Genomic DNA, 12545 nt, shown 5'->3' on the forward strand with positions numbered 1-12545 from the left:
TTTAGTATAAGTAATGTACAAATCCAAAAATAATTGATAAACAAAATCATATTGAATTCAAGTCGTTAAAGCACAAAGTATATAAAAAAATGTATGGATTAGAGATGATTTACAGAAAATGAATTTTATTCTACGTGAACAATGTGCATGAACAGTAATAAAAAATTGAATTCTAAAATCCTAGAATTATTTCCTCTCCGAAAAAAAACTCCCTAAACTAAAATCTTGGTGCTGTTATATAGGTTCTCAGCCCCAAAGCTTACAAATCTATTTTAAGTCTAAGTCCATAAAATAAAATCTGGACAAGATGAGATAAAATAGGATGAAATAAAGTCTGAACGAAATAAAATCTAAATCGAATAAAATTTGAATAAAATAAAATCTAGATAGAATAAAATCTGGATAAGATAAGATTTGATAAAATAAAATTATTATTATTATTATTATTATTAGTATTAGTTAAACAAGCCGGCTTGTCAAGTTTAACAAGCTTTTTTTATGGTTTGAGTTTGACCTTTTTATCTAAAAAGACTTTTTAAAAAACTTTAACTTGACATTTAAAATAAATAAGTCAAGCCGAACCGAAGCTGTTCAGCTCATTTTCACCCCTAATGTCAAGCAGGAGATTGATCAAGATTATATATATACGACGATTCAAAATTTTCTAATAATTTCTCACTATTAGAAATTTTTTCTCTCCACGTGAGATGCTCTGTTCTCTTTCTTCGTGAGAAGGCTAGGGGTTTTGAGAGTTCCTTTTTTGGGAGCATCGCTTCCTTGTCTAGGGTTTTTGTCTGATTGATCTTGACTATGGCAGAATCTAGTAATGTTGAGAAAAATTTGGAGGGGTTATCACTAGAGGAGGACATGGATGAAGGACTCACATTTGAAATAGAAGAAGAGGCGCACCAAGCAAAAGATATTCGACTGTGCCTGGTGGGGAGATTCATTATTGAGAAGTTGATTAAGGGGGTTAATTCAATCACGGAGGCAGAGCAAGGCTTTTTTGTCTTCCAATTCTACCACAAAATGGTCCCTAGTTCTTCGACAATAACCTTCTGGCTCTGGGGAGGATTCAACCAGGAGATGTTCCAAACCAAGTTTCGCTGCACCAAGTGTCTTTCTAGATGTTGGCTCACGGTTTGTGTAACACCTTCCTTCCAATAACAATCCGTAGTAAAATATACAAAAAAAAATGAAATCTTAAAATTGTAATAGTACAGAAATACCTCATGTGTAATTTAATAACTTAAACAAAAATGTCTTTACAAAAGAAAATATTATTATCAATTAACATCTAAATTAAATGAACGCTAAAAATATAATGAAAGTAATTACATCTGATTTTTTATTCTAAAGTATTAACTAAATTAAAATAAATATAACTAAGAAAAATATATTTTTAAATCTTTTCAAACTCAACAACTTCTTCTTCTTGTTATTCAAATAACACTTATAATGAAATGATAATCAATAAAACAAGACAAGTTCTAAAAAGGAGTTCACAAATAATATTGTCGATTTAAAAATCTGAAAAATCAATCATATTATCCACAATAAATTTAAAATTATATATATATATATATACTTCAATAAAAATCAAATGAAGACAATCATACTTTATTCCCATAACATACTCAATAAATAAAAATATTTAAATAAACTTCAACCTCTCAATGTATTTAAGTAAACATCACATACACAACTCCATGATTCCCGGACTCACTAGATTGAACTCTTTGGTTTCAGAAATTAGTGTGCATCTCATTTAAAGTATCTATGAGTTCATATCAATGCAATGACGTCTCATTGTCTTCTCATCATAGATGGAGGTATCCGGTATCTCTTTCTCATCCCAGATAAAGCTATCTATCATATATCTCATAATAAAACATACATCGTCACCACTTCCCAAGAAGATGATGGTGCATTCTAATAGAATAGAGGAAGTTCGAATGGCTTTGGGTTTTTATAAAGCCTTTATGGTTGATAACCAGGGGAGAAGCGGAGGGCTAGCTATGCTTTGGAGGAGTTCAGTCCGCGGGGAAATGGTGAATTTCTCTAAGAATTTTATTAGTTTGAAGATTGAAGGTGACAATGTTGGCAGCTGGATTTTATGGGATCCTTGATAGAGCTAAACGTAGAGATTCATGGAATTTGTTTCGCACTCTGGCAGCCAATATTTGCTTCCCCTGGTGCGTGATGGGGGACTTCAACGACTTACTGTCCAATGAAGATAAATGTGGTAGAGTAGAGCATCCTTTTTGGTTAATGCAAGGGTTTCAAGAAGCTGTTGGAGATTGTGGGCTGAGAGACATTGTCTTAGAGGATTACCCTTTTACTTGGGTTAAGAGTAAGAGTATTGATTCTGCAGTGGAGGAGCGTCTTGACCGGGGGCCATGGCTAATAGTGATTGGTAGTAGAATTTCCCAGAAGCTAGATTGCTCAATTTGTTTGCTTCTATCTTGGACCATACTCCTATTATTCTTCACACTGAAGAAGAAGTGTGGATCAGATTTAGAAGATCTTTCATGTTTGAAAACAGTTGGTTGAATGAAAAGGAGCTAGAAGATGTTGTTCTTGGTGGTTGGAGTTTTAATCCAAATGCAGATGTTATTGCCAAGCTTCAAAATTGTGCTTCTGGTTTGGATAGCTGGGGTCGTATTTTGAAATCCCGGTTCCGCGAGGATATTGATCGTTGTAAGAAGGATCTGGAGTATTGGAGGGATAAAGGAGACTCATACTCGGTAAGTCAGCTTTGCTTGTGCAGGAAGTTGATCAGAACACTTGTTTCTTTCATGCTTCTGCATCTGAAAGAAGAAGAAAAAAAACAAATAGATTGAAGGAGCTGGCTAAAGAGGATGGTTATGTTGTCCAAACCCAAGAAGATTTGAAAAGCTTAGCTGAGGATCACTTCACCAATTTGTTTGCAAGGCAGAATTGTAACAATGCTGATGTTATTTCTATTATTCATCCTTGTATTTCTGAGGAAGACAATTGTTGTCTTACTACTCCTTAGTCAGAACCAGAATTAAAGGAAGCTTTGATGGATATGGATCCGAACAAGTCTCCATGCCCTGATGGGTTAAATCCTACTTTTTTTAGAAGATTCTGGGAAAGAGGAAGCATGCCACCAGCTGTTAACGGTACTAATTACTAAATGTGATCACCCCCTTTCTATTAACGATCTTAGTCAAATCTCCTTATCCAATGTCTTGTATAAGATTCTATCCAAGACTTTGGCTAACCGGCTCCGAAAGGTTGTTGGCAAATGTATGTTCTAGGAACAATCTGGCTTCATCCAAGGAAAATCCATTTTTGACAATGCTTTGATAGCCAACGAAGTCCTTCATCATATGTCTTTTTATTATTTCTGCTGAAGCACTTTCTGCCTTGATTAAAAAAGCTGAAGCAAGTGGTGATGTTCATGGCATAAAGGTCAGCAGAGGCGCTCCTATAGTGTCTCACTTCATGTATGCAAATGATTGCTACTTGTTTTTTAGGGCCTCTTTGTTGGAAGCTGGTTAAGTGAAAAATCTTCTATCCCTCTATGAAGGAGCATCAAGCCAGAAGCTGAATTTGTTGAAATTTGAAGCTTTATTATGTAATACCACAGGTCAGCAAGATAGAAGGCAAATTCTTGGTATTAGAGAGGGGCTGCCAAGTGGGAGTAAATATTTGGGTCTCCCTCCCTTATTGGGAGAAACAAAAAGGCTGATTTTAATTATATCAAGGACAGACTTTAGAAGAAGCTAAATTCTTGGCGGGGAAGAGTTTTATCTGGAGCTAGAAGAGAGATTATGCTAAAGTCAGTGGCTCAAGTTGTGCCTAACTATGGTATGAGCATCTATTTATTCTTGGAATCCTGGGTTGATTCCCTTCAAAAAAATGATGAATTCTTTTTTGTGGGGGCGAGAAAAGGGACAGTAAGGCTATTCATTGGTTGTCGTGAGATAAATTGGCTATGGCTAAAGAGTAGGGGGGGTTGGGCTTCAGAAATACCCATGGGTTTAATCTTGCTCAGCGAGGAAAACAAGATTGGAACCTTTTAACCAACCCAGATACTATTATTTCAAAGTTTCTCAAAGCTAAATACTATCTAAGAAGGGATTTCTTAGAGACTAAGGTGGGGTACAACCCATCTTACTCTAGGCGTAGTATCTGCGTTTCGCAGGTGGTGGTAAGGAAGGACTTTAGGTGGAAAATTGGAGACGATTCCCTCATTAACATTTGGTCTGAGCCGTGGATAAAAGGTGAGTGCAAACATCTAAACTTCCTATTCCTGAAGCTGAAGATCTAACAGTTAAAAGACATTTTGTCTGAGGATGGAAATGGTTGGAAAGATAATGTTATAAGAGTCCTTTTTGAAGAACAAGTGCAGGACATTTTAAAAATCTCTTTAATCAAGGCTTTTGATAGAAATGAGAGAATCTAAGCTTTTGAGAATCATGGCTTATACTCTGTGCGAAATGCTTTTAGACTCATTGTGGAGAAAATCTTTGATACTAGCTCTTTTAGAACCCCTGGAGATTGGAAGAACTCCCCTCCCCCCCTGAGTCAAGCTCTTTATTTGGGGACTGTGTAGGAACACCATACCCACCAGATTGCTTCTGAGAGATAAGGGAGTAGTTTGTGCCTCCATTTGCTTTATCTGTCAGTCAGGTTTGAAAATGCTACGCATTTCTTTTTCTGCTGCAGGTTTAGTACTCAGTGTTGGCAGACAATGGGTTTATGGGATACTATCACCAATTTCATCGATAATGCACAATCTGTTAAGTGATATTATTTTTTCTGCTCTTACAAATCTCCAGCAATCTCAAATCCCTATTCCTTTTCTACTCTTCTTTGGAGAATTTGGAGAAATCGTCATGACCTCATTTGGGATGGTAAACACTCGACGCTGGATCAGATTGTTTGCAATGGAAAGCACTTAAGTGACGGGGTTCAGGCCAAAACTATTGTTGACAGCAGATTCCAATATGATATACAGAACCATTCCACTGGTTGGTCTGCTCCTCCCGTAGGATTACTAAAGTGCAACATTGACGCGGCTTTCCAAGCAACCTCAAATGTTACTGGTTGGCTCTCTTGTAGAGATGAGAGAGAAGTGTAGAAAGTCATCCATTCGATGATTTCAAGAGGCTTCTCTCATGGTATAGTAGGTCTGATTTGGGTGCTATTATTCTTCATTGTAGATATCTTCTCTCCCTAAATCCAAGCTTTTCAGTAAAGTTTGCGTCTTAGAGATTTTGTTAGAATTCCTACTTGTATTTACAATTTGATCATTAATGAAATGAGGTAACACAGTTTCAGTCAAAAAAATATTAATTTCTCACTGTTCCCAAAGGGCATAGGAAGGTTGTAGGATCTTGGTCTGCTAAAAAAAATAGGGTTCCACATACAACACCCTAACATAGTAGAATTTGTTTCTTTTCATGCAAGATATATATGACGTTATATACGTACCTAATGGATTTTTTTTGGGGAGGGGGGAATACCTAATGGAATTTTATTTGGTATTTTCACAGAAAAAATAAGGAAACATGTAGACAAGATATAAAACTAAAAAATTTAAGCCAGCGACCAACATATTGTTTATTCCAAAGTCCACCACAATATAAAAAGCCATCAACAAAAACATCCTAAGTGCAGAATATTCTTCTTATTGCTAATGCAAAAACTGAGTATAACAAACCAGACTCTACCATATCCATCTCCCTCTTTCCTCAAAACAATCTTGATTCCCCAGCTGCAACTCCATGTTGTTCTGGTTGTGAACCCCATAATTATTATAGCAAAATGATGAACCAGCAGTTCCATTAAGCAAGTGAGAGAGATAGACATGATCGGAATCAAGGTAGTTGATAGGAGCATGAGGAGTAGTACTCTTTCTAGAGATGAAGAGACTCTCATCCAAGCACATGTTGTTGTGATGTGAGTTTGTTGTGTTAGGGTTGGAATGAACAACAAACCCACATTGAGTGACATCAGTGAGAAGCTGACCACCACCATTGTAATTAGTTTGATGATAATAACAATCCAAGGAGGCTGCAGAAGAGTTATTGATAATATTCTTGGAGTGCTTAAGAGATTCAACATTATTGGCATTATTCTCCTTGAAAAGTTGTTGCATGAATAGCAACTCATCATCATAAGACTCAGCCATTAGTGAAGAATTTTCATTATTGGTAACAGAATTAGAGAGCTGAGGTGCAATTTGTTGTTCCACGGGAGAGGTGGTGGTGCTGGTGATCAGAGTCAAGCTTTTGATGTAGTCTTGGAGAATAGAGGGTTGTGGCTTCCCATTTGAGGTTCCTGCTCTTTTGTTCTTTCTCCTTGAGTTTTGCCTCCTTTTTGTTGCATTCCAATGGTTCTTTATTGCATTTTCTGTTCTTCCGGGAATGCACTTCGCAATCTCTGCCCAACGGTTTCCAATCTTGGCATGAGTTTCTACTAATATCCTCTCTTCTTCTTCACTCCAACTATCTTTCTGTAACATGTTAAGTACCCAATAAAGATTATAGTTTGAATGTAATTGACATTAAAATTTTTATGATAATTAAGTACCAATAAACACAATTTTGTGAATTTGGAAATAAGAAACATGAAATATAGTAGCGTAATTGGATACAGGTATACATTGATAGTGTGGTTAAGTCACAAAAGATTAGCTACTGAAGAAATGTTAGTAGAAACAAAATTAACGAAATGTTAGCAGTAATTAATAATTTATAATGTGATAATCCTAGTATGATTTTATTTAGGGGGAAAAATTGTGAGATAACCAAAATATGAATGGTAAAATAAAAATCAGTGATTAATTAACGAAATGTTGGTATATAAGAGCAATTAACGAAATGTTGGTATATAAGAGCATTTCAAGAATAGGAATAAAATTAACGAAAAGTTAGTAGCAATAGTTTATGATGTGATAATCATCCTAACGTGATTTTAGGGGGGATGTGAGATAAACAAGATGTACGAGAATGGCAAAAAAAAAAAAAATAGAAAATATATGAATCATTAATTATGGAAGTGGCAATATCAACTAGTTTTGATCTTTAACCCATGTTTATATGCCAACAATTGAGAAGATATAGAAAAGGAAATATATGAAGTGTGATCGATCTGGAGATTCCAAATAGATTCATTGAAAAATCTGAATCTATACCTAGATGCTTCATAATTAAGAAAACATTAGTACATTTCAAGGTAATATCTTGAAAAATCCTTGTTAAACTAACTAGTTGGTAGCACTTCTTTTGATCTTAAATTTGGAGAGAAAGATATTCAGATTGATCATTCAAAGAACATAACCCTAGGGCCTAGTTCTTTTCTCACTTTTTTTTTTAAGATGAGACTTTCTAAAAAGTTTGCATATATATTGAACATGTAAAAAAACAATTTAGCGTCATCAAAGTGCGCACCATTGACAAGGATTAAGCGAGTAATTAACAGACCTTAATATCAGGCCGCAGATGATTATGCCATCTCTCTCGACACTGCTTTCCAGCCCTTCCATCCAACTTCTCGGCTATCAGAGACCATTTTCTTACACCATGTTGTTTCACCAACTTCAACAGTTTCCTTTGATCATATAGCAAATCACCTCAAAAGTTTAGTTCAAATACATTAAAAAAAATCAAAATTAAATAAAACAAATATGTAAATGTATATACATAAAAAAAAATGTTTTATAATCTCATGATTACTCAACCTGTCTTCTTCATCAGTCCACTGTCCTTTGATCAAGGGCACAGAAGACCCTTTCTTAGGTCTTCTTCCCACCACTTTGGCAATATTCTTCCCATCTTCTTTGAAGCACACTTGTTGTGACCAATTCAGAGCCTCTTCATTATTATTTGCAAAAATGATCTGTTCAGCATAGCTCACTTCTTGAGTAGTACTATTATTATTAGGCCACATAAACTTGTAGGTTGAACCACCAAAAATACTTGCATGGCCATTGTTTGCTACGTTATACTGTGTCTGTTGCTGTTGTCCCCACAAAAACCTTTCTATGGCTGTGAAAGGAGGACCAACTGAACACATGGAAGGGTTAGTAGTAGTGACCCTTATATTTCCACATCCATGATGAAGTGGAATAATGGCACCACCATCACCACCTCCGCCTCCTATGCTTTTCATAAAAAATTCTTAATGGAGGAACGAAATCCAAAGGGAAAGAACTAGGTTTATGGCAAGGAAAGGTCTTAAGGGTTTTTGTGAGATAAAAATGGTGGATGAACAAGCTTATTCTAGGCCTTTGTAATTAGACACGTAGATATTACAAGCTAGGAATGGATTAGCACTACTATATATTCAACAGCTCATGTTGTAACTCCTCAACTCCTCTTTGACCAAGGGAGGAATCAGTGGATGTCATATTTACCACCCTATTTTTCAATTAATAATATATTTTAATTTCTTAATTTATTTTTTGAATTTTCTATAAATTTGGCTTATGAAAAGTTGTTGAATATTTTATTACTAGGTGTAATTGACATTAAAATGTTACTTAATATTCATAATGCACTAATTAATGGCGATACAGACATAAATCTGAGTTAATTTTCCATTTAAGTCATTATTATATATTTAAAATCATTAAAGGCTATCAAAAAATTAAAAAAAAATCTTATGACAATACATCCCGTGCAAAATAACTTAGGATTGCACACATTGCAAGATATATGTGTGATACCTTTAGTGCGTAAATTGAGTTAAATTATTTGTAAATTCTGATGAACACGTACATATAAACATACTCAATTCTCTTGCATTTAACTAAATTTGATTTTCAGATATTTATTCGGCTGAGTTCTTTTCCCATATCTATTAATGTCTTATATATATTTTGTGTCTGTTTTACTATTACAGGCCTGTATAGGTCCTTAAACAAGATTCCAAATAATCTCTATTGCTGGCATTTTGGTGTTCAAAGTTCCTCTATTTGTGTTATCAAACCTATTCATTCATCATTTTGTTTAGCAATTTATTAGTACCACTATGCTACATTTTCTTTGGGAGTGGTTATCATCCTTTTAATCATATATCGAAAATTATGCACATTATTTTCAGGTCTTTTTGCTGGTATACTCTTTGCAAGAGCAAAGATATTTTGATGACAGCAGTCCAAATAACTAATCACCAATCAAGTGTGAGAGTTAATACATTTAGGGTAATTATTATATAGGATTTTATTAAGCCGTTCAAAAATTCAACTGATCTTCATATAGCTAGCCTCAAATTAAACGTGAAAATGTATCTGATAATGATATGCAAGGGAGGTATCAGCCATCAACTTTTCCTCGCACAGGAAGCAGTGTTGCTGAGCCAGACAAGATTGATGCTGGTGAAGAATATAAACGTTTTGTCTTATTAATAATTTATGCTATTTATTTTGTATATTTAGTTATATTCCAATAATCGAATTAGACACAGGACTTATAACACTAATGTTATACTTAACGTTTTTTTTGTTAATTTCAGTAAATGATTTTGTAATTTTGTTCATGAAATGATATTATTATTTTTTTTGACAAAACACCCAAAAAAATAAATAAGTTCTTTGACAAACAATGCATATTGTATGGTCCAGTTGAAGGCACCAAGCGATAATTAACTTCCTTTTTTATCTATGTTAAAAATAGTATTAGAATTTATAATAATTAACGTACTCTATTTAATTAACTCCTATCATACTCAATCAATTTAGATGAACCCTATAAGCAATAGTTTTTGTATTATTTGTGGTGTTTTTATAAAAGTCTTGTATGATCTTGTTGACGTTGTTTGTTATATATATATATATATATATATATATATATATATATATATATATATATATATATATAAGTCTTGAAAGTTGACACTAATATGTTTTTTATATTGCATTTAAGTTAGTTTATAACGTACTTGATTGGCTTATAAAGTCTGTTGACTAAATTAAAAATATTTAGTAAACTATTTTATTCCACACGCTTTTCCAGTTAGTTTTTTTTTATATAAAAAAATGAATTAAACGGAGTAAGAGTATAAGGGGTATTCTCTATCCCATTTAACTTCTCCATGTAGCTTATAAATTTTAATAAATTATTGTTTACTATTTTTTTATCATATTTGTCCTTAATATTCAATATAATTTAACATATTTTTTTAATATTAGGGTTAATATCGATCTCCTTTCACCTTTTCATAAAAATAAAAAAAAAGAACGAAGATGCAAGGAGGTGTTTCTGTGTATGCATAGTTGTAGGTAGTTAAAACACTTTTTTTTCTCTCTAGAAAATTTAGAACTGAAAATCACATTTTTTTTTTTTAAAATTGTAAGTATGTGTGTTCTTTGAAACCTTTTTTTTTACTGTACTTTTTTTGACAGGTCAAAGTTCGGGCCATTTGCTTTTGCTTCTTTTAACATGTAACATAGGGACTTATCAAAGTTTAAAGATTGAGTTATGTATACATGTATATTCATATGCTTAACAAAAAAATGATATGATTTACTATATATATATATATATATATATAAATATATATATGATCGATGCTTTTAACTGTGAACATGTATCATGTATATATGATTGCTATGATTGTTTTTGCCTGCTGTCATTCATTCTCCTGCAGCACTTATGACCAAATTCTCACCCTTACTATATTTAAGTTCTATTTTCATTTATTTTGACTGCCTTTCTATATATTGAGTACATGGTGAGGAGAGGCATGCACTTAGGCACGCTACGGATTTAGTAAGGAACTGATCGAGGATGTCTTTAGGGGAGTTTGGTAAAAGATAAATTTTTATTTTCTTGGGAATGATAAGTCGAAAAATTTAGTTTTCATGTTTGATATATATTTTAAAAAATAATATTCTTAAAAAATAATATTTTTTGAAATATTTTTTAATCAATTTTTCACGAAAACTTCAAGTAGAGGTATGAATCTTATTTTTTTGAATTTAATTTTTTTTATTACAATAAAAATATTATATTATTCTATATAAAACTTTAGATAAATACATATTTTATTCCTTGAAAATGTATAATACTAATAGATTAGTATCTGAAAAATAAAATAAAAATCAAATTTAATTTCTGAATAGGTAAAAAATACAACAATATAATTTTATAGTTAACCCACTTATGTTATCTTTAACGTAAGTGCATACTTGTCACAACCTTAATGAATAGATTGAACTAATTTGATAATGATAAAATAGTTTTCAAAATTTATAATTCTTTTTAACGGCTACCAGGCTTCTTAGTTAGTGTCGAGTCATGTTTTTAACAAATAGAAAAATGCCTTGCTCCTCCACTTACAACAAGCTTTCCATTTTCCAACCTCTTCAGATAAAAAAATTAAAACTAGTGTAAAAGGAGAGAAAAAGGACATGTCCACTTATTCACCAATTATTTAATTACATAGCTAAAGCTTAGTCTCTTGCTTAAATTTTCCAGACAATCATGTCAATAAAAGAATTCACTACATGAAAATTAAAAATTATTTCAGATTTCAACACACAATGAACAATCATTTGGCTCAAACGCATATCACTACTAATTAATATGAGCAAAATTATCGATACCTATAAAGGGATAAAAGAAAATAATGGAAGAAAAAATGCTCCTCATTCAATATCCTTCTATATATCTTTGTTCAGCCACAATTTGACAAAGCTAAAGTAAAAAAAAAAAAAACAACTTTCCTTTATTGTCTAATCCCAGTATAATCAGCTTTTACTCCTCAACTCACTTTGGACCATAATGGTAACCTTCAACTTCAGGGGTGAGGGTTGGGATTGTGATGAATGGTTAGGGTTGGACTCTGCCATGCATAGAGGGCGCTTGCCAGACATGGACCTGGCTCCGCCATAGGAGCAGCAAAGAGAGTCAGATTTGACTCTGCCATGACTTTGGATCTGACGATGATCGAAGCCAAGGGCGATGACTCTACTGGAGAGATTTGATGGACGATGTTAGAGTGGCAAGGCGCAAGAGAGTGAGAGAGAACATAGACGAACAAGATGATGACAATTTAGTTAATAAGTAACCCAGGTGGAAGTCTCTCAAATCACATTTTAATCCAAACATGCATGTCCATTAGGATGACGGAGAATTAATTTTCAGTAAAATCAACTTGTTACATATTGAGAAATAAAATTTAAAATTTTTATTTTTTAAGGATTAATTTATTCAAATTACACATTTTTAGACATTTTTAGAGATCATAGTGGTTATTTATCCTAAAACTTATATAAAAATTTTAATGATCAATTAAATATTTTTTTTTTCATTTTCAGAAAATATGATCACTAAGATTCATAATATTCAATTGCTTGGGAACCTTGGAGTAGTGTCTTATTCAATTACTCTTTTACCAGTAAATATATTATAAGTATTTGGTTCAACAATAACAATAATGATATCCCCAACATGTCAAGATTAACTGTTACCTCTTATTATTTGTTTGATAATCATATAATTCCCGGACATGATTCATAATTCCTCTTATTGTTTTTAGACATTTTATGCTTAATTTAGAGAATA

At 32.9% G+C, this 12545-nt stretch overlaps 1 protein-coding gene across 1 annotated transcript; it reads right to left on the minus strand.

The window, feature by feature from the left end:
• Positions 1-5701: 5701 nt before the first annotated feature.
• Positions 5702-8148, minus strand: LOC100786295 (transcription factor MYB64). Its single transcript, XM_003552918.1, has 3 exons — positions 7718-8148; positions 7461-7587; positions 5702-6490 (listed from the first exon to the last, which is right to left on the minus strand). The coding sequence occupies exons 1-3, from the start codon at positions 8146-8148 to the stop codon at positions 5702-5704; spliced, it is 1347 nt and encodes a 448-aa protein (XP_003552966.1).
• Between the last annotated feature and the right edge of the window lie 4397 nt (positions 8149-12545).

Source organism: Glycine max, chromosome 18, assembly GCF_000004515.6.
Source record: "Glycine max cultivar Williams 82 chromosome 18, Glycine_max_v4.0, whole genome shotgun sequence".
NCBI classification, from domain to species: Eukaryota; Viridiplantae; Streptophyta; class Magnoliopsida; order Fabales; family Fabaceae; genus Glycine; species Glycine max.